This window comes from Mytilus trossulus, chromosome 8 (assembly GCF_036588685.1).
Source record: "Mytilus trossulus isolate FHL-02 chromosome 8, PNRI_Mtr1.1.1.hap1, whole genome shotgun sequence".
NCBI classification, from domain to species: domain Eukaryota; kingdom Metazoa; phylum Mollusca; class Bivalvia; order Mytilida; family Mytilidae; genus Mytilus; species Mytilus trossulus.
Genome location: NC_086380.1, coordinates 60,019,994 through 60,043,013, shown reverse-complemented (window position 1 = coordinate 60,043,013; position 23,020 = coordinate 60,019,994). Strand labels below are relative to the sequence as shown.

Below are 23,020 nucleotides of genomic sequence, written 5' to 3'. Positions count from 1 at the left end.
CAAAAGCCAGAGGCTACTGACTTGGGACAGGCACAAAAATTCGGCGGGGTTAAACATGTTTTTGAGATCGATCTCAACCTTCCCGCTTTATATTTATTCAATGTAGAAAAAACGCACACCAATATGTATAGTTAAACTCTGTTTAAGAGAAGTCCCAGTCCGATGGCAAAATAGGTAACGAAGGAAACCAAACAAAGGACTTTTTGTACCTTTTTGCATGGACTGGCTCATTCATATATGAGAAGAACATAACCTGTGTCATGCCAACAACTGGATTTTGAATAAATATGTTTAAATCCGATTCAAAGACCCTATAAGTGAATAGAGAACGTCTGTTTGTTTTGCTCACACATTCTTTGCAATATAATAGAATTGTGTGCTACTGTCATACATGTAAGATGTTTAGCTAGATATTAAACCTGATTTTTCAACCAATTCTAACATAAAGAAATTCCTGTATCAATTCAGGACTATTACAGTTAGATGTATTAGGGCCTTTAATTTTACTATTTAATATGGGATTTTCCTCTTTTCCTTGGAGTTCGGTATTTTAATTGTTTAACTTTTTTTTCAACTTTGATTCCCTTTTCTCTTCGATTGGATTTGCTATCTAAATACTTAAACAGATTACTTCGAAAATAGTGGAATAAATTACTTTTGGAGTGTCAAGAACTCGTTGGAAGTACTTGATAAATTGCATGCTCATATTGGTGATTTTGAATCTGTTCAAAGTTTTGATTTTTCTACCCTGTATACCACATTGCCTCACATTCTCATTAAGAAAAAATTCACACACCTTATTAAATGGGCATTCAAAAAATCAGAATGTGAATATATATGTTCAAACTCTTTTAGGTCATTTTTTAGTAGCAATAAACAAAAAAACTATGTTAATTGCTTTGATACTATATATGCCCTTGAATTTTTACTAGATAACATTTTTGTTCGCATTGGGGATTCCGTATATCGTCACATTATCGGAATTCCAATGGGGACTAACTGTGCACCACTTATTGCGGACCTCTTTTTGTATTGTTATGAGTTACAATTTATGACAAAAATAAGCAAAGACCCATCAAAACAACATCTGATAAACAAATTTAATAATACTTTTAGATATTTGGATGATATTTTGGCTCTCAATAATGACGACTTCAGTATGTATATTAATGAAATTTATCCTGCTGAACTTACTTTAAATAAAGCTAATACTAATAATGACCACTGTCCTTTCCTCGATCTTGATATCTATATCACTAACGGAAAGCTGAATACTTAAATTTATGATAAAAGGGATGATTTTTCATTTCCTATCGTTAATTATCCGTTTTTAGATGGTGACGTTCCCTTGTCACCATCTTACGGTGTTTATATATCTCAACTTGTACGACTCGCTCGTGTTTGTAACAATGTTTTAGATTTTAACGAGAGAAATTTATGTATTACTGAAAAATTATTACACCAGGGTTTTCGATATCACAAACTAGTCAAAACTTTTACTAAATTTTATCATCGGTATAAAGACATCATTCGTAAATATAGCTCAACATGCAGACTTTTTATACGTTCAGGTATTTCACATCCATTTTTTTATGGAAATATTCTTTATAAAGAACAAAGGTGTCAGTATTCACCTCAGAAACTTACAAAACCTTTAAATAGACTGATTAAGAAGGGATATAATTACGATACTGTTGTCAAGTCATTAAAGATTGCATATTTTGGCGTTAATATTGAGTCACTGATAAGGTCTTTGCGTCGGAACTAAAGACATTTATTCTAAAAACAGTTGTTGACATGACACGGGTTATGTTCTTCTCATATATGTTATGATGGTATGATACTAAACCCCTAACGGGAAGGATTGTGCCTGACGTTCATATGATGAAATCATAATCTTTCAGTCAGTTTAATTGAAGTCTGGAGCTGGCATGTCAGTTAACTGCTAGTAGTCTGTTGTTATTTATGTATTATTGTCATTTTGTTTATTTTCTTTGGTTACATCTTCTGACATCAGACTCGGACTTCTCTTGAACTGAATTTTAATGTGCGTATTGTTATGTGTTTATTTTTCTACATTGGTTAGAGGTATAGGGGGAGGGTTGAGATCTCACAAACATGTTTAACCCCGCCGCATTTTTTGCGCCTGTCCCAAGTCAGGAGCCTCTGGCCTTTGTTAGTCTTGTATTATTTTTATATTAGTTTCTTGTGTACAATTTGGAAATTAGTATGGCGTTCATTATCACTGAACTAGTATATATTTGTTTAGGGGTCAGCTGAAGGACGCCTCCGGGTGCGGGAAATTCTCGCTACATTGAAGACCTGTTGGTGACCTTCTGCTGTTGTTTTTTATTTGGTCGGGTTGTTGTCTCTTTGACACATTCCCCATTTCCATTCTCAATTTTACTATTTGTTATATTTTGAATGTTGACAATTTCTATCTTTGCCGATCGCTATTGAAATCTTAAAAAAAAACTAATTTAAAAAAGGAATTAATTTCTAAGTTAAAAAAAAATAAAAACAAATATGTAACACATACACACGCGACAACAGTAGTTTGTTTCAGCTTTTATTGTACAATAGGGTTAGAATAGAAGAAAACATTAGAAAGTTACTTTTAAAAGTAGTTTAAGTGTGTATGCAGGAAACAGTATGAAAAACAAATGCAAATAACTTTTAAAAACGCACTAAATTGTTTATTGTCTGTGGTTAACTGATACCGGATCCCAAATATTGTCGCGTAAACCAATTGTGTTGTGCACATCCTGTTTTCAATATGACGGAACTTTTAGTCATACAAGTTGTAGGTTTAGCTAGCTATACAACCAGGGTTATTCTCACCTTTTATTAAGGAAAATGCTTGTACCTAGTATTAATTTACCTTTTGAGTTCGGTATAATTGTTTTACTTTTATTGTTTGTAATCTTGTCTGTCTATAAATGATATGTGTTAATGAAATGATCTGTTTAAAATATGGATGTTTTATAACGATTTAAGTCTATCTATGCGAATCTATTCTTTTTATCAATGAATCCTTTTTGGCTGAGTTAAATGCAGTTATTGTCACAGTTGATATTCAGTAACATGTTTTGCTGACAATACAGTGTAAGTGCAATGTAAACCTGATTAAGCCCAAAGCATTCATTTGTACGTTTCTTTACCAAGTCAAGACTGTGAGAGTAAACTACAAGTTTATAAAGTGAAAATGAATAGAAAAGAAAATCCTTGAGGTATAAAATTCAAAAATGTTTTGTAAATATATATTATACATAGAATTTGTTATAAACTGAGTTAACAAAAAAAAACCCAAAATTACAAAAGTATCAAACTCTATGGTTATTTCAATAGGGGAGTCAATACATGTTTAAAAAAATTAACGCTGGAGTATTTGTTTTTCAACTGAACGACAGGAAACATCTGTCTTATGCCCAAGAAATTGTGCGGTACCTTATTTTCATGGCCAGCTAAACTCCCACTTGTATGAGTTAGAAAGAGTTACGTTATATTTTGTGAGCAACCCAAATAGAGTAACATTTAAGAAGCAATATCAGTGTACCCATTATTGTGATGTGAAAACGTTTCCGGCAGGTCACCAGCAACATATAGAGTATTTTGTGACTCACTCTCTTTTAACAAAGTTACGGTGAGTAATAAGGCGTTAATGTAGATAACATTTTCATATTCTGGATGGTAAAAAAATGCCGACTTCTTTACTGTGATAGTAGGAGAGTTGTATTGATACGTGTTGCTTTTTCACATAATTAAGGATTAAATTAATCGTTGTTCCTCCACTGAAGATAATTTCCTTGACATGAACATGACTATGAAATATGTGTCTGGAATTGCAATGTTGGATTTCTCACCAAACTGTGATGTAACTTTTTTCCAGTCTTCGTGAAAATAATACATCAAACAGCAAACGTATGCTCAAATCAAATGTTTTGTACTGATGTTAAACCTTCAATCTTATCTTAATAACGTGTGGATGACTATTTTAAGAATATCGCATACAGTTAAGTCATCTAAACCTTTAAATTACGTTATGTTGTAAAGGGAAACTGAAGATTCTGCAGTGATCAAAATTGGTGTTTGTCAAACTGCTATATAACCAGTGTAATTTTTCTGATAAAATGTTTGGTCCAAAACTTTTGAAATTTTTATATTTTAGTTAAAGGGTCAAAGTGAATACGTTGTCACAATTTTATTAAAATTAAACAAGCCAAAGTAGTTTTAGCGAAAGTGTTGGGTACACTTTATATTCAAAACTATTTTTCAAATTTGGTTAAAATATTGTCGAAATCATTTATAAAATGTACATATTTCAGAAAACTGCTATAGTATAAAGTAAAAATAAAGCATCAGTTGTACAGCTAAGAACGACTTTAAATATATCGGAATGGTAGCATACGAATTCCTTAGAGTTGAATTATACAAAATGGAGGGGGAAAAAGTGTTACATTTTTTATTAATTCAATTACACAGGCAACTACAACATTACAATATTCATAAATTGACTGGTATGTCACATACAGGAAGCAACCACAATGTTTTATCATTTATTAAACAATTGAGGAGAGTCTCCATAAACACCAGGAAAGAAGTAAAATTTCTTTCTTAGATTTGATTTAACTTCCGATACAGTGCATTTTTCGGTAGCACCTTTCACGCCTTTACCTTTTGCAACTAATCTGTTTACCTGAAAACAATGAATTCGATAATAAATTAACGTGTTTTAAGGACATAAGGAGATAAAGGAAACCTTTGTTTTGTTGTCATTTATATTTTATTCATTTTTTTTTATATCAGCATCTAACAGGTAATATAGGGAATGTATCATTGTATAAATACTTAAATTTTCATAATGTATAATTAGGCTTAGGATTTTTTTTTAATTGAAATAAATAAAAATCAAAAATTGTTAGAGTGAGATATCTTGATAATTCAGTCATTAACATTAACATATCCTGGTGAACTTACGCTGCTTTCTAAACGACAAAAAGAACAATTATTTTACTTAGTGTTTCATATCAGTAAACGGATGCTTTTCATAGATTTTGGGGAATAAAAACATACTATACTTACTCTGATGAGCAAATGATGTAACTCTTCTCGTTTAGCATGGTATTTGAATGTCCATACAATTGCATTCAGAAACCAAGATCCAGTGTAAATGTTCCTGTATGAAAGCGTCTCTTATAATAAAAAAATAGAACAATGTTATTCAATTTCAACAAAGTTTATTTTTAATATTATATTACCGTCTTGATAAAAAATCAAAGATGCAGTATTTAAGTTGAGTTAATCAATCCATCAGTAGTTGTGAGGGTAGTTTTGCATCTATTTATTTTATTAATCAGGGAGCTGTTGACAATGTTCTGGCGATGGGTCTCTCTTGGAACGGGGCAGAAAAAAATATGTTAATGGTTCTATCCTTAGTGATAATTTACAGCAATCTTGAATATGGCTTTGGACGCAAGACCTTTTTGTAGAATTTCTTATAAATAACAGCATTTGTTGAAGCATAGATTACCAGCAAAAAACTGATCTCAACTTAAAAACAGGCTTTGTTAAAATTAATCTTAATATATGATAAATCAATGTGCATATCAAATATTCATAATGATGTATCTTAAACTAATAATTACTAGACATTTTCATCCAGGATTTATACATGTGCATCATGACAAGTCTAATAAAGTTGTTAAACATTTCATAGTACCTGCCGGTGTTGCGTATGCCACTAAAAAGTCTGCTGATGGGTGTTTTACTTGTGTTATGCCTTCATCCCGGTAGGGTGCTGAATCGAGTTGATCACCTGTCAAAAGTTTCTTATCCAATTTGACACACAAATCTGCTAGCTCTTTCTCTGAATGACCAACTGATAATGAGAATGACATCAGTAGTTATTTCAAGAGATGTAGATAAGTAGAAAATCAACGCAATTTGTTAAGTACTCTCTGACATTTTCTCTTTATTCCAGTAAACCATTTTCGAATAAACTTGTATGCTTTGATTTCATTTCCTTAAGTGAATTATTAAAATGTTTTAACCGTTATAAATTACATATGGTCAAATTCGTGTTGTATCTATACATTCCGAAATATTTTTCTAATTTCTATAACGTTGTTATGCAAATGAAGTCTTAGTTAATCACTTTCAATTGAGACTGCAAATAAAATATGACATTTAGTAAATTGAACTAGAGAACACATAGCTGAGAGAATAATAGTGTGAATTATTAAACCATGAAATTATTTACATAATATGTTGAAATATTTAATAAAAATTTTAAAAAAAGAATAACTTCGAGAGAGAAAGAGAAAAAGAACACTGAGAATGTATATGATGTAATACTTCTACGTTATTGATGTTGCCATAAAAACCTGGTTATATGTACACATTAGATATTTCCGATCTGTATTTACCTCACTGCTTTTTTTTCACGTTGAATATAACGTTTATCAAAGATTATTTCCTATGGTGTAAACCAATTGGAAAAGAGATTTTTAGTAATCATACAATAAAACAAAATGTCTTGGAATATAAGATATCTCACAAAAAGAGGCGTGATTTGTAAATCAACTGTGTTAAGAAAAGGCAGCATTCAAAGGGATACAGTGGATTGATCTTCTCATAAATGACTTTTTTTTAGTCACAAGTACCCATTCCAGTGAAAAAAATCTGTCTTGTGTTTCCAAGACTGGAAAATCAGGTATATTAGAAGATATTTATAAAAGATCATTGATATCGGTAAAAATAAAATGCGAATTTTCATTATTGATCACTTTACCATTTCGACATGCTTGAACAAATACCAATCTTGGTTTTTCATCCAAACATGGACAATGCTGAGAATCAAAAACTTCTATTATGTCTGTAAGTCTGATAATTTTGTTGTCGTTTCCACAAATGTATGCACCTTCTCCATGGCTCATTATGATAAGAATGACACATTCTATTTCCTTCCAGTTCTTAACTGTATCTCGTTCTTCCTCTAAAACTCTCACCATTTGCTACATGAGATGCCAAAGAAGAGTTTTCAAAAATGATTAATAAAACAGTAAAAAAGTATTAGTATGCACAATGGTTAATGTTTGCCTCGTAGAAAACTATGTGTGTGAAGGTTAATGTACTAGTTAGTCATATAAATGGCGCGACACAAAACAAAAATAATGAAAGATTATAAGTATTTAAAAGTATTACCACCCCATTAAAGATAAAAAATAACATACAACTAAAACCATCAATCAAAAATTTAATATGGTTATACCATATAATATATCAGGAAAAAAGTCTAATTTTGAGGAAAGACTTTCCAAGGACGTCACAAACATACGCGACCGGTTCATCCCAGAAAAAAATCAAAACATTGATGTTATATAGGACACACTTTATACAAAAGATTGAAAATATCCATTATAATTACGTGCATATAGTTACTTACGACAAGTAGTAAATTATATGCTGAAAATCAATTCAAAAATTATCCGAAAATATATTAGAAGTAAAGATGCAGGCTCTTTTATAAAATCATTAAAACAAAAGACATAATTGTCTATGTGAACAAATACCTAGTGTAATAAAAGGAAGACACAACCATAATACAAGGAAACGTCAAAGTATCTTAGAAATTATAATATCTCTTCAACGGAGGTGTGGTTTGTGAATCACACAAAGACTTAAACGATCAGATTTTCTTGAGCTGTCAAGTATCATGATAGGTACAATTTAACTCGTGGATGATATCATTTTTATTTTTTGTGTAAATTGTACACTGAGGTTTCACGTGAACGTGAACGCATGGCTCGACTCACAGTTTTGTTGTGTGTCTGAGAAGAAATTACTTTAATTGTATAAGTAACTGAATTTTTGACTACTGAAGAAAAGAAAAAAAAGGTCGGATAGGTTTCAACTAGACAGTATCCCAAACGACGCAATTAACTGAAAGACATTTTATCATAAATTATTCAACGACAAATAAAAATCAAAGTCTTCTATCAAGGGTTTTTTTGTTATCACAACTGAACCGTTTCGTTTAAATGAGGAGGTTACCAACAATAAATCAGGTTACATATCAAAAGAGTGTCTTTCTTAATGTACTTGTCAACTGTTTTGAAAACAAATTAAAATCTTAATGTTAAATTGTCGTTATGTTACCTCTGCTGATAAATCAGTCTTTGTTACGACTTCAAAATGCAGTTGTTCGAATAAATCTTTTAAGTTCTTTACATCGATCTCCGAGCCACTTCTCCTTTTTTCACCAAGATGTGAGAATGTATTATTGATCATAAATACTTTTCCTCGTTTTTCACCATGTAGGTGATAAACATCCTGAAATGACATATAAGACTATAGTGATTTTAAGGGTATCAACATTTTGAAGGACACTTTTCGCAACACTCCAATTAAATCATGCGGTCATTGTTGTTACCATATAGGGGCAACTTCTAATAAAAAAAAACAGTTTATAACGCGATAGATAGTTAACAATAAACATTACAACCAGAACCTGATTTTCTTATTTCATTTTAATTTATTATGCGGAAACTGTCTTTTCTATCATCTAATGTTAAATCAATTATGATCTTTATCATGGTAACATTTTCATAGCCTAATGTGTTACCTTTTTCTTCTCTTTATTTTTTAATGTTTCTTTTTTTCATTTTGCCTTGGTGCAAAGGTAATAACTTACGTCTTTTCTATATTCATGCATTAGAGGACTCTTGTGGTCTGTTATTTTAAAAACACAGTGTTTCTCCATTTCTGCTTGTTCGTCTGTCTCTGGTGGCCAAGCTAAAATATAGGATTAAACAAGTGAAGCTATGAGCTAGTGCTCACTGGCGATACCCCAACCCATGACGATAAACAATAACTTGATGAGTGGTGAATCTAAAACAGCATCACACGGTATAGGTAAACACTGATACAAACAGAAATCGTAATGTAATTTCTGAGAAGAAATGAGACGAACATTTTCAACTTGGATGTCATGTGTAAAAAGATGTAATTGTTCGGTCAACAGAATGTTGTTGAGTGATGAATTTGTAAACGCTTCACATGGTATAGCTGAGTCATATAGTCAGATGTCCTTGTAATGTAGTTTCTGAGATAATATAGTTTCTGAGAAAGATGCGACGAAAAATATTCATGAGGCGGACTGACCAATAGACAGACAGAGGTTTAAAAATAAGAACGTAAATGACAAATTAGGGTTTTCCTACTGATTTTATTGTTGAAAAATGTCAGCATTGAACGATGCGAGCATGCATGGTTTCCTATGGAATCATTTTCATGTTTCGAATGCTAGGTTCAATTTTCCAGAAACTGACGATATTGTGTAGTTAAACTAAAAAAATGATCTGGTCGATACGAATATTGAAACAACACATAAAAAGGAAAAGTGTAATCACAAAAAATATGAAACAGTCGTCCAGACCGCAACACCAACAAAAAATAGCAATACACTAAACATAAAACATAGTATTTCAGAGAGCCTAACTTTGTAAATGCACATACTTTTATTGAGTTCAACTAGTTGCACGTAGACATCAATATGCAGATTAACGCGAATCATATCGGAAAAAAATATATAATGCACCTTGAGGATCATTAAAATTCTCCTTGTTGTCGATGATTTTTGCATAATCGACTAACAGTTCAGCTAATTCCTCATTCCCAGTTTCTTGGAAAGCATTATAAAGACTTTTAACACAACGATGACTTCGGCGGACAAGTGTATCCAGTATCAATCTAGTTTTATCCTCTTTTGGCTCTTTTTGCTTTTGAAATTAAAAAAAGATAATATCAAAAGCATTCTAGAATCTATAAAACAAATAATAAACCAATTGTAGTTTAAACCTATTCCTTTATCATCTACAGAATTTAATACAAAAATTACAGTAACAATTGCTCATCCATTTAGATATTATGGAAATATTCGTTAAAGATCATATGAAGCGCGAGGGGTTACCTTTATAAATTGTCATTTTTTATGTATCTAGTATGAACATTCACTGTTAAAAAACCATTTAATGCCTTACGATGGATCTAGGCATACCCCATCATAGTTTCGCATGACAAGTGGTCAATGGAGTGATAGAATAGTATATAAGTTAAAAACAAAAATAGCGTTCAATTAATGTTCATCTACTGACATATCAACAGCTTAAACTGTAGGAATCACATGAACTCCAGATGGAGGAAGACCTGGTGCGTCGACAGGATTTGCGTCATTTTCAGGACAAACAGCACCCACCCCGTGAATCCAAACTTTAAACGTTAAAATGTTACAACCGGGTATAGAAATTGCAGATCATACGATTGGTCTGGTATCTAAAGATCTTAAACCCAAAAAAACGTGTCGTCAGTAAGACAACGACACATCGTATTGACCAACCAAGTCTTGAAGATGACAGTAAAAATGAGTACAGATTTCAATCGTTTTCCTTATAACTCTGCTGAAGCAAGTTCTTGTATGAACATACCATTGTTAAAAGTTTTTAATTTTTTTTAAGTATTCTCGAATTTAATGTTTTCTCAATTTATTTCGCATAAATTTGTTTATATATGCTGGGCGAGTGAGTTCAATAACGACTCCTGTGGTCGAATTAAATGCACTACATGGTCTCAGTCAGGTATATGACAGTTCTTGTCCATTCGTTTTTTATGTGTTTTGTTATTTAATTTTGCCATGTGATTATGGACTTTCCGATTAGATTTTCCTCTAAGTTCAGTATTTTTTGTGATTTTACTTTTTACCTCCTTCTATTCCTTTTATTCTCGTGAGACAAGCGGTTAATGAGCTGATAGAAAAGTGCAATTAAATGTTAATTTAAAGAAATATAAGAAATTAAAGATTAACTAGTTCTTCAAAGATACCAGGATTATAAATTAATACGCCAGACACGCGTTTCGTCTACATAAGACTCATTGGTGACGCTCAGATCAAAATAGTTACAAAGCCAAACAAGTGCATATAGTTGAGGAGCATTGATGACCTAAAATTCCAAAAAGTTGTGCCAGATACAGCTAAGGTGCTCTATTCCTGGAATATGAAAATCCTTAGTGTTTAAAAAAATTCAAAATTTGAACAACAAAATAAAGCGTTCTGTAAATGAAAACGTTTTTATATAATAGAAGCCACCAAGGCCTTTATGATATATTGAAGGAAAGATTACATTCCTACCACATGTACCATACATAATTTGATGGAAACTAAGTCTTATCGATAATTGTATGTATTTTTTTCAACACTAACAAAATGTATATGAACGTTGTACCATGGTCAAACTAGTTGTCCTGTAAAATTTGACAATCAACATACAAATGAACAGCAAGGTTGAAATTCTGTGGAGCGTATCCGATTAGAAATTTCCAAAATATACCTGCTCATAATACGCAGACAATGAACTTAAATTCAAAATTACTTTTGCCAGAATTAGAAATTTTGACTTAATCATGTCGACTGCTGTTGCACTGTTAACCTGGTATTATTTATAAAATTTGTGTCAGGTTACCTTTGGCAACTTACCACATTTATTTTGATATATAATCATAGTAGTTGGTTATTGTCATGCTAGAAGCTGCAGTGTAGGGGTTACCAGCCGGGAATAGGATCAGAAATTTATCATTTAAGTCAAAAAAGTATCGTTGAAAGTCTTTTCCTTATCGAATCAAATTAAAATTTGTTCCATGTATAAATTCAAATAGTTTTTCATGTTTACGGTGAGGTGATGCTTTTTTGTGTAGTGCACCTACAATGTTTCTTCAAGGGTGTGATTCATGTTTAACTTAGCTATTATTTAGTATCAATTCTTCATTTTATAATTTGTATAAAAAATTAAAATACTATTTTATTTACTTATATAATAAAATACCGAAAGAGACGTCTGAACTGAAAATGCACAGCGTGTCCTAATTCATACCTTTATACGTATATCTGACTGAGTCTGAAATCGGATGGCGGTTTCTCAATGTATAATAGAAAACGGTAACCACGTCGACGCAACCGATCTTGCTTCGTACAGAGTTCATGACGAGCTTATGAGTTATGAACAACAGAAACTACTTTTCTCGTATTCAGTAATTATGTATTTTAAGGAATAGCTTTGTCGTCACCAACTATTTGATTTTTAGATTTCGTTTTCTTCTCGTACTTTATTATAATGTTTAACTTTTAGGCGTAATGGCATTATTTTCCCGTCCACTGGATTATAGGACGGGTTAAGTATTTTCCCGAAATGAACCAGTGGATTCATAGCGAAATTTTTTTTTTAATATGGACGCCTAATGATGGCGCTCATATTAACCATTAAGATCAGATGACCTACAGATAATGCTTCAGCTTTTTATTGCCATCGAGATGATCTTTATAAATCTTATATCACCAAACGAAGAGGATATTTACTTTATTTATGAGTTAACTGAATGAAGATCAGCGTCTTTTTTTCTACAAATTTGTTTTGATTTTAAAAACTCTTACATCTATTTCGTCATGCATTTCCTTGGTGATTATCCCATCGCTAAAAAGGCAGTCCGCGACACTGTTTGGGTTGGCTAAATTCTTTACAATTTTCACTCTATTTTTCGTTAAAGCATTTTTCCAAGTATCATCCATGGCTAATCAACTGCAATATAAAAGGTATGTAAAACGCATAACGTGTAAAGTTTTGTTGTACTGTTGTGTCCCTAAAATTTGAAACTATAGCATGTATCATAAATTACATATTATCGATAGAGTATCTTTGAATTATTGTGCAGTTGGAGATGATAAACATGTTATTAAGAGTTGTCAAATGCAGATGTGAGCGCTGGTTGTTTAGTCATGCTAACAATACATTTATATTTTCAATGGTTCTTGTTTTATATGTGAATTTATAATGATCACTGCAATATGCAAGAGAAGAAAAATTAGGAAAAGGACCTCATTAGAACAACCAACCTGAACTGAATTTGGTTAAATTGGTTTATATATAAAAAAATTAATTATTTTTTGGGGGGTCTATTTTAACATATTTTGGGCATTCCACAAAATGATATCTTCCAGCACTGTTAATCATGGTATTGTTGTATTAAATGTAATCAGAAGTATACAGAATTCGGATGGAGAATTGTCTCATTGAAACTGATACCACATCTTCCTATATCTATAGAATGCATAAATTAAATAAAATTGAGAATGGAAATGGGGAATGTGTCAAAGAGACAACAACCCGACCATAGATAAAAACAACAGCAGAAGGTCACCAACAGGTCTTCAATGTAGCGAGAAATTCCCGCATCCGGAGGCGTCCTTCAGCTGGCCTCTAAAAAATATATACTAGTTCAGTGATAATGAACGCCATACTAATTTCCAAATTTTACACAAGAAACTAAAATTAAAATGATACAAGACTAACAAAGGCCAGAGGCTCCTGACTTGGGACAGGCGCAAAAATGCAGCGGGGTTAATAGATATAGGAAGATGTGGTGTGAGTGCCAATGAGACAACTCTCCATACATGTTTGTGAGATCTCAACCCTCCCCCTATACCTCTAGCCAATGTAGAAAAATAAACGCATATCAATACGTACATTAAAATTCAGTTCAAAAGGAGTCCGAGACTGTTGTCAGGAGATGTAACCAAAGAAAATAAACAAAATGACAATAATACATAAATAACAACAGACTACTAGCAGTTAACTGACATGCCAGCTCCAGTCCTCAATTAAACTGACTAAGAGATTATGATAAGTATACATATAGGAGGGACAGCAAATAAAGTAGTTTGATCATGCATTATTAAGCTTTTTTTACCCAACAGTAGTGTTACTTGAGGTCAATTTGTTGTTTGTTTTAAATATTGGTGGTATATCGTTTAAACTTTAAGATGCGATTTTAATTCGAATATTTTTTTTCTTATCACTGTTTCATAGCATTATAATTGTTAATATTTCTTGATGTTTAGTTAACGACTTACGTAAACCTTGAATCTCTTTTCAATCACACCTTATGGAGTCCTCTCCGTGTTGCCTTGTTACATGTACTTGGAGCATGCGTGGGATGAAATATATTTTCTATTTTTAAGTATCTAATTCTTGGAAAATGTAGATATGACAAGAAAATATAATAAATATGAAATAGCAATAATAATTTCGAATTAAAATTTATTAATAATGACCACGATAACACATAAAAAAACCATATGTTAATGTAAAACTGTATCTAATTGAAATCGAAATGATTGGACGTACAGTGGAGATCACTTCTAACCTCTCATTAGAACTGTCAGAATAATCTGTCATAGAACTGTTCTAACCTGTCCTAGAACAGTTCTAGCTAGAACTGTTCTACCCTAGAACTGTTCTAGGTAGAACTGTCAGGATCAGTTCTAGGTAGAACTGACTAAATCAGTTCTAGGTAGAACTGTCAGGATCAGTTCTAGGGTAGAACTGTCTAAAACTGTTCTAGGTAGAACTGTCCAAATCAGTTCTAACCGCAGAACTGTCAGCAGAACTGACTAAATCAGTCAGGACTGTAGAACAGTTCTAAATGACGTCACTACAGTAAGGGCACTTTAGAATTTAGAAGAAATAAATCACTTCCAATTACTTTGCTATTTGATAGCAGATTTTCTATATTTTTTACTAATCAAACGTTACATGTACAAATATAGAAGTGAATTGAAGGTTATCCAACTCATCGGAGAAACATTTTTATAAGATTGCATAGAAAACATCATTGTTTACGTTTCTTCGTTCCCCGTCTTTAACAGTCTCTTCATAAAACTCTGCATTTGATTCATGAAAGTTTAATCTTAATTTACCTTGATAACCTTGGATTTACATTCATGATTTTAAAAGATTCTGTTTTGACAAATGTTCAAACGAAAATTGTACAGTGGATAAATAATGGGATATTATTTTAACGAAAAAAGTGTTGTTAAACGTAAAAAAAACTATATAGGCTACATTTGCATTATATCGTAAATAATCTGGGAGTGTGGAAGTTGGAACGTCAGAAAAATATACTCAATGTGAACATGAATGAAACATTTGCCACTGGACTTTAGGCTACAAACAAAACCAATCATTTTCCTCCTTCAAATTATTCCAAGAAGAGAACTTCTCATACATGTACTTTTCATTTTAAAATAAAGTATATGAATCAGTCATGTAGTGTTGGATGATGCCGTTAAATAGTTTTGTTTTAAAAAAGAACATCATGAACTACACTGACTTAAAAAGTCACTTTTGTGACGATTCATTATTTAATAATTTAATTTTGGATGTAACGGGTCTCTGATTGGCTGACGTTATTTTGTTATCAGCCCATAGATAAAAGTTAGTCATGTGACCGTATCGTCATCAACGTTTTTTCATGGTTTGCCAAGGTTTAAATTGGAAGTTAGAATTAAATTATAAGAAATGACTAATATTTTTTTCTGTCTATTTGAAATAACATAAAAAAATGTGGTGCATGCACACTGTTAAAAAAACCTGCTACCCGCGTTATTCAGTGTGCACCAAATTTTTTATGTTATTTCTTCATAGACAGAAAAAATATTACAGTCATTTCTTTAATAAATAATAATATTATCGATACAGAGAGGAAATAAGGGTGCGCTTAAAATCTATTTTGAAATTTGGTATTATCTTTATCATGCAGTATCTATCCTGACATAGAAATATTATTGGTTTACAATGAGGCCATACATGTATATATTTACATGATAAAGTATATATGTTAAGTTTTGAATGATGCGGTCAAATAATGTTGTTATTAAAACAACTTAGTCTGATATATCGAAACTACTGAAATTTGTTAGCAATTCAATATTTTGAATATAAAGAGGACATGCTGTCATTTGAATTATACTATCCATCGTGATTGGTTGTTGTCTGCTCTTTGGTCGGGTTGTTGTCGCTTTGACACCTTTTGCCATTTCCTTTCTCAATTTTATAAGTGATTTACAATGCAGCTATATAATTATCTATATATTAAGATTTACATAATAAAGTGTAAATATGGTCAGTTTTGGTTGCTGCAGACACACAATTTTGTTATACCAGTCTGTCTTCGGTATGAAAACTACTGAAATTTGTTTATGATGCAATATTTTTATAAAAAAGAGGACACGCTGACACTGTTAATTGTTGCAAAAGAAATTAGGTGTTCCAATATTTCTATCATTTGTATTATACAATCAATTCTTATATAACAATATAACAGATTTACTAGGCAACTAAAAGAGTTACATAAAAAAGAGAAAATATGGTCAGTTTTGGCTGATGTAGTCATATATGGTCAGTTTTGGTTGATGCTGTCAAATATGGTCAGGTTTGATTGATGCAGACAAATAATTTCAGATATGAAATCTAACGATGTTTGTTTCTGATGCTATATTTTGAATAAAAGTAGGAAATGCTGGCACTCTCAATCGATGATTTTTTTTTTGTGGTCTTTAATTTCCAATATTGCAGTTATTTATATACTACAGTCCCTCTTGACCTAAAATTACAACTGAAGTACTGTGCAGCTATATAGACTTGCATAAAAAAGCAGATATGGTCAGTTTTAGTTGATGCGGTCAGTAGATTTTATTACACAACTCAGTCTAAAGTATGAAAACTACTGATATTTGTTTACGATTAAATACTTTGAATAAAAAGAGGACATGCTGGCACTATAAATTCATGCGAACAATGTTTTGAGGTCATTGTTTTTCCAATATTGCTGTAACTTGTATATTCAAGTCCCTCTTGACCTAAAATTATATCTGAATTACTGTGCAGCTATATAGATTTGCAGAAAAAAAGAGCAAATAAGGTCAGTTTAGATTGATGTGGTCAAAAGATTTTATTACATGACTCAGTCTGAAGTATGAAAACTACTGATATTTGTTTACGATTCAATACTTTGAATAAAAAGAGGACATGCTGGCACTTTAAATTCATGCAAACAAAATTTTAAGGTCATTGTTTTCCAATATTGCTGTAACTTGTATATTACAGTCCCTCTTGACCTAAAATTATAACTGAATTACTGTGCAGCTATCTAGCTTTGCAGAAAGAAAGAGCAAATAAGGTCAGTTTATATATAAAAAAGAAGATGTGGTATGATTACCAATGAGAAAACTATCCACAAAAGACCAAAATGACACAAACATTAACAACTATAGGTCACTGTACGGCCTTCAACAATGAACAGAGCCCATACCGCATAGTCAGCTTAGATTGATGCGGTCAAAAGATTTTATAACCCGACTCAGTCTGAAGTATGAAAACTACTGATATTTGTTAACGATTCAATACTTTGAATAAAAAGTCTTAAAGAGGACATGCTGGCACTTTAAATTCATGCGAACAAAATTTTGAGGTCATTTTTTTCCAATATTGCTGTAACTTGTATATTACAGTCCCTCTTGACCTAAAATTATAACTGAATTACTGTGCAGCTATATAGATTTGCAGATAGAAAGAGAAAATAAGGTCAGTTTAGATTGATGCGGTCAAAAGATTTTTGTATAACAGGTCCGTCTGAGGTATGAAAACTACTCGTAAACAGATATCACATTTGTATAAGATTCATTATTTTAAATTAAAAGATGACATGCTAGTATTATAAATTGATTGCAATAAAATTTTGAAATCATTTAATGTTTGCCAATATAATTGGTATCCTTGCCTAAAAATAAACTGGATTCCTGCAGTGTGCAGCTAAATGTATATAGATTTATATGAAGAAATCAAATATGGTCAGTTTAAGTTTATAGTGGATCGATGGCAGATCCAGAGGAGGCGACCCCTTTTTTTGACGATCAATGCATTTGAATGAGGACATATAGTTGGACCCCCCTTTTTTCCTGGGTTGGGACCCCCAACCCCCATCCCCTTTTAAAACTGCTGGATCCGCCGGAACAACGTATTAGTATTACATTATAGATGGTCAGATAATTTTGTTATTTAAAACGAGCCATCCTGACTCCCGGAATGACAAATGTAAAACAATTGAAATAACAATCCCCCCCCCCCCCATATTAACGGCCTAATTTATCTTCAAAAAATGAAAGAAAAACAAATAATTTATGTAATACATCAACAAAAGAAAATCACTGAATAACAGGCTCCTGACTTGGAACAGTCACATACATGCAGAATATGGCGGCTTAAACATGTTCTCTTGCCGACGAAAAATTTGAAATAAAACTGGCAAAATAGCAAAACTTTTTATAATATTAATCGCTATTTTGTCGAAGCCTTTATATTTAGTCAAAGATTTCTTAAAAATTATAAATCAATTCTAGCCGTAGAATTTATAAATCGATTTTAGCCGTAGAATTTATAAATCAATTCTAGCCGTAGAATTTGTAATCAATTCTAACCGCAGAACTGTTCTAGAAGTAGAACTGACCAAAGATTTGGTCAGTTCTAGGTAGAACTGTCAGGATCAGTTCTAGGGTAGAACTGTCAGGATCAGTTCTAGGTAGAACTGTCCAAATCAGTTCTAGCTAGAACTGACCAAGTCAGTTCTAGCTAGAACAGTTCTAACCTAGAACTGACTAAAAGGTGTCAGGCTGACAGTTCTACGTACTGTTCTAGAACAGTTCTCCTGACAGATTCTGACAGATTTAATGAGAGGTTAGAACTGATCTCCACTGTATTCTAAATACACATAAAAGTACAGACTTGTTTACTTTAAGTCCTTTACTATCAACATTTTGGAAAGTAAAACAACCGAAATAAAATGCGGAAACTTTTCTGCATATGAATAAATGCAATAACTTTGCATAAAATTTATATTTATATATATATATATAAATTATTGGACAGATCAATAAACATATACTTACATTTTGTACACCTACGCAATTAACTTCCTCATTCAGCCATGAATAAATCTATTTTACCCGTATATAGGTCATTGTCTACGATCAAGGATTGTGTCAAGTCATTTAAAAAAGAATCAAAGGAAGAAAACGGTCGCCTAAAATTTATTTATGTATACCTCTAACAATGTCTAAACTACTAGGTCTTTTTTACTGAAAGAAAACGACAGACAATTTCCTTCTTTTTGTATATGTTGTTATCATGGTTATTGTGTTGAGAAAAATTTCCGGTTGTAATATATTATTGTACAGTTCAAAGTTTAACTTGAAAAAATTATGTGGTCAATTTGTACGTAATATTTTTCTTTCTTTCGTGTCTTGCCATTCGACATTAATTATTTAAGCACCATACAGTCAGAGGATATTTTTGCGTTACACTTTATCCTTCATAGACACATGTTGAGGTATAAGTCTTATACAGTCGCATTTTTTAGAAAAAGTTCAATCTAATGCAGTATAACGTAATCAGAGATCAATATTTTACTGCATATGCAGCATAACGTAATCAGAGATCAATATTTTACTGCATATGCAGCATAACGTAATCAGAGATCAACATGCAGTATAACGTAATCAGAGATCAATATTTTACTGCATATGCAGTATAACGTAATCAGAGATCAACATGCAGTATAACGTAACCAGAGATCAATATTTTACTGCATATGCAGTATAACGTAATCAGAGATCAACATGCAGTATAACGTAATCAGAGATCAATATTTTAATTAGATTGGAAAAAGTTGAGACTTGAGTTATCATTGATATGTTTTAACATTTTTTTATCCGAGCGTCACTGATGAGTCTTGTGTAGACGAAACGCGCGTCTGGCGTTAATATGAAATTTCAATCCTGGTATCTATGATGATTTTTTTCATAATTATGAATTTACTGTTAAAAAAACTTAGAATTTTTGAAATACAAAGGCTTTTCGGAATTATTGGTTCTCAATGCTCTTCAGCTTCATACTTTATTTTGCCTTTTTTACATTGTTTTATGCGAGCGTCACTGATGAGTGTTTTGTATAGGAAACGCGCGTCTGGCGTTAATATAAAATTTCAATTCTGGTCTCTATGATGAGTGTTTTCTACCCCAGGTTCGTCAACATTTTGCTCAGACAGTGGCGACGTGTCGACGTGTTATAAAGTCTGAGTAATTGCTGCATGCTCTTGAATACTGAATAAGTTTGAAAATGTATATCCCATATTCATGAGAAGTTGGTATATTGCAACATAGGTGGGGGAAATTATAATTTCAAAGTTACAATCGTCTCGTTTGTCATAGATTCTGGTACTGAGATGACCGTGTATGTTAAATTCGAGGTTTCAGTCTAAAAAAGAGGCAGAGGAAGCATGTCTGCTGTTTCTTTAATTTCTAATTCTGGGGGATATATATATGGAACCCAATCAGAAAAATATCGACTGTTAATAGTAAGAACATCATCAATATATCTGAATGTAAAATTAAATTACCTGGCTTCTTTGATCTTCTTCTGTTGACAAATGTCTGAATGAACTCCGATTCATATGAAAATTAGAAGAGATCGACAAGGAGAGGCGCACAGTTAGTTCCCATAGGAATGCTGATAAATTGTTGAAAAAGTCTGTATACCTTGTTACGCTTCAAAATGGTATTTGCTCATATTTGTTTATACATTTATTTCTAAATGTTGGGACATTGGATGTGAAGTTTGAATGCTCAATATCATCATTATTTCACTGTTATGTAAAACGTTATGTAGTTTTCGAGTTTACTGACTTTATATCAATTCTTTATTCTCTATGTTCAAACCAGGGGAAAAAATACCAAATAAAAAATAAATTCTTGTGTCCAACTAGGTTAATAAGCTTTTATATTTCAATTAGAAGTGTAAAGATCGAACAGTATAGATTTAAAGTTAGTATATCTTGAAAGTAGAAAAATCGCATTATAGCTGTATGTATAGAAAGATGGACAATTGAATCCAGTGTTATCAAAAGTTGGCGTAGCACATTTTAAATAGTCGCAACAGTAGTATACCGGTGTTCAAAAGTTATAAATCGATTGGGAGAAAACAAATCCGGGTTACAAACTAAATACGAGGGAGACACATATTTTTTTTTAATCTCACACGACGAATTAATGAATTTGCAATAACTGAATCAGAACTGGCGACTGTTCTTCAAATACGCACCATGCCGCACAGGTCCATAAACGGTACAGGTCTGAATGTAATCAAACAGTTAGCATGAAAATGTTATTCATCTTCGACCAAATTAATAAGGGAACATTGATCTTTTCTATATTTAAAGTTTAATAACTGTCTCTTTCTATTTTGAGATCATGGGCGATAATACTGATCTTACACATGGCAATTCTCAATTAAAAATTGTTAAAATTTAAATATAGTTCTTTAGAAATCAAGTTTTTAGTTTGAAATAAGTATCGACTTTACTACTTATGTATCTTTTCTTTTTGTGTCTACAATGTTATGCTAAACTGACTTGATAAAAATGTTAAGCTTTTAATTACCTCCAAATTATGAACCCATAAGTGCCCCATTCAGTAAAGAATCCCATGGTGAACCTCACAATACATCCGGAAATCGATGTGGTCTGGTCTATAGATACATTAAGAATACTAATGTTGCCTTAAGATGGGGGTTGGTAAATAAGTGAAATAGACATTTAATTGACTGGTACTCTATGGTATCGATTGAGAAAACAATTTATCAAAAGAAATTTAAAAACAAGTAAAATTCCTTTAAATATAATTTTCAGTTTGGTTGTTTACCGAGAAAGACGTGAGTACATGTACAAACGTTTTCAATTATCTAGTTTTAAGTTTAAATTATATTTATGTTTTTAAAAGTGTTTTTTTAAAGATATTTTATACCCAGTTAGAATTATTCATTTTAATATTTTCTCTTGAAATTTTTTGTTCTTTAAAATCAATCACTTTAAGGGAAGGCAGCAGGAATATTAAAAAAAATATACTTCATTCTACAAATCATTAAATTGGTCAGCAAAAGAGCTTCCAAAAATATACCAACTTCACTTGATGGTATTCAAGAGCATGCAGCAACTACTCAGACTTTATACAGCACTCCATCAATTTTCTGCTCATGATCATGACCAGTGTCTGAGCAGAAAGTTGATGAACCAGGGGGTATGTCAAAGAACGTGTTGTCTTTTTTCTAAAAAAACAAAATCATAAGAAGATACCAAGACCTTGTGGATAAATTTTCCATATGAACTTCATAACTACTACATGATAGTCTTGAAGTATAGATTCTGACGTTGTTGATAACCTGTTATGGTATTCTTTTATTTGTCTTTGTGAATATTACTTTTACTGTTTCGCAGTGGCGGATCCAGAAATTTTCATTAGTGGGGGTTCACTGGCTGCCTAAGAGGGAGTCCGATTTCGTCACACCTCAGTGATTTTCTATATAAGCAACCAATTTTTTTCTCAAAAAGGGGGGGGGGGCGGGTCCCCTGCCCCCCTAAATCCGCCTGTAGTTTGGTCTGTGTTTTTTGGTTTCTATTTGATGTGGCTCTGTACTGATACATCCAGTCAATGTTCCATGATAAGTGTTTCTTATATGCTTGGTCTATATATATAGATATACTAGTAGGAAGATGTGGTGTGAGTGCCAATGAGACAACTCTCCATCCAAATAACAATTTAAAAAGTAAACCATTATAGGTTAAAGTACGGCCTTCAACACGGAGCCTTGGCTCACACCGAACAACAAGCTATAAAGGGCCCCAAAATTACTAGTGTAAAACCATTCAAACGGGAACACCAACGGTCTAATCTATATAAACAAAACGAAAAACCTTCTTTCATTTCTTAGATACATATGACGTGGCTCTGTACTTATACGTCTCGTCATAGTGATATTGTTCTATACTAATTTCGGTATTCTTTTCTTTCATTTTTGCTAATATACTTTGTCTGTATGTCATTTTGCGTTTCTTTCGTACATATGACGTGGCTCTGTACTTATAACCCTGTCATTATGTTCGTGCCATGGTAAATGTTTGTCTATTTACTTTTTTGTTTTTATAGTGATTTAGATAATGATACAATGTTGACTGCGGTACCCATATTCTTGACATTTTTACCTATGATGTTTTTTTGGTGTTTTTTTTACACATTGGAATGTTATAT

At 32.0% G+C, this 23,020-nt stretch overlaps 1 protein-coding gene across 2 annotated transcripts; it reads right to left on the bottom strand.

Moving 5' to 3' along the window:
• Positions 1-4,388: 4,388 nt before the first annotated feature.
• On the bottom strand, positions 4,389-18,857 carry LOC134682014 (caspase-3-like). 2 transcript variants are annotated; one of them, XM_063541621.1, is made up of 9 exons: positions 18,830-18,857; positions 12,482-12,626; positions 9,599-9,779; positions 8,693-8,793; positions 8,158-8,331; positions 6,791-7,013; positions 5,720-5,878; positions 5,083-5,192; positions 4,389-4,696 (listed from the first exon to the last, which is right to left on the bottom strand). In XM_063541621.1, the coding sequence occupies exons 2-9, from the start codon at positions 12,614-12,616 to the stop codon at positions 4,553-4,555; spliced, it is 1,227 nt and encodes a 408-aa protein (XP_063397691.1). In that variant the 5' UTR covers positions 12,617-12,626; positions 18,830-18,857; the 3' UTR covers positions 4,389-4,552. The 2 variants fall into 2 exon arrangements, with proteins under 2 accessions (XP_063397691.1, XP_063397690.1); XM_063541620.1 differs by lacking the exon at positions 18,830-18,857 and adding an exon at positions 13,958-14,073.
• Between the last annotated feature and the right edge of the window lie 4,163 nt (positions 18,858-23,020).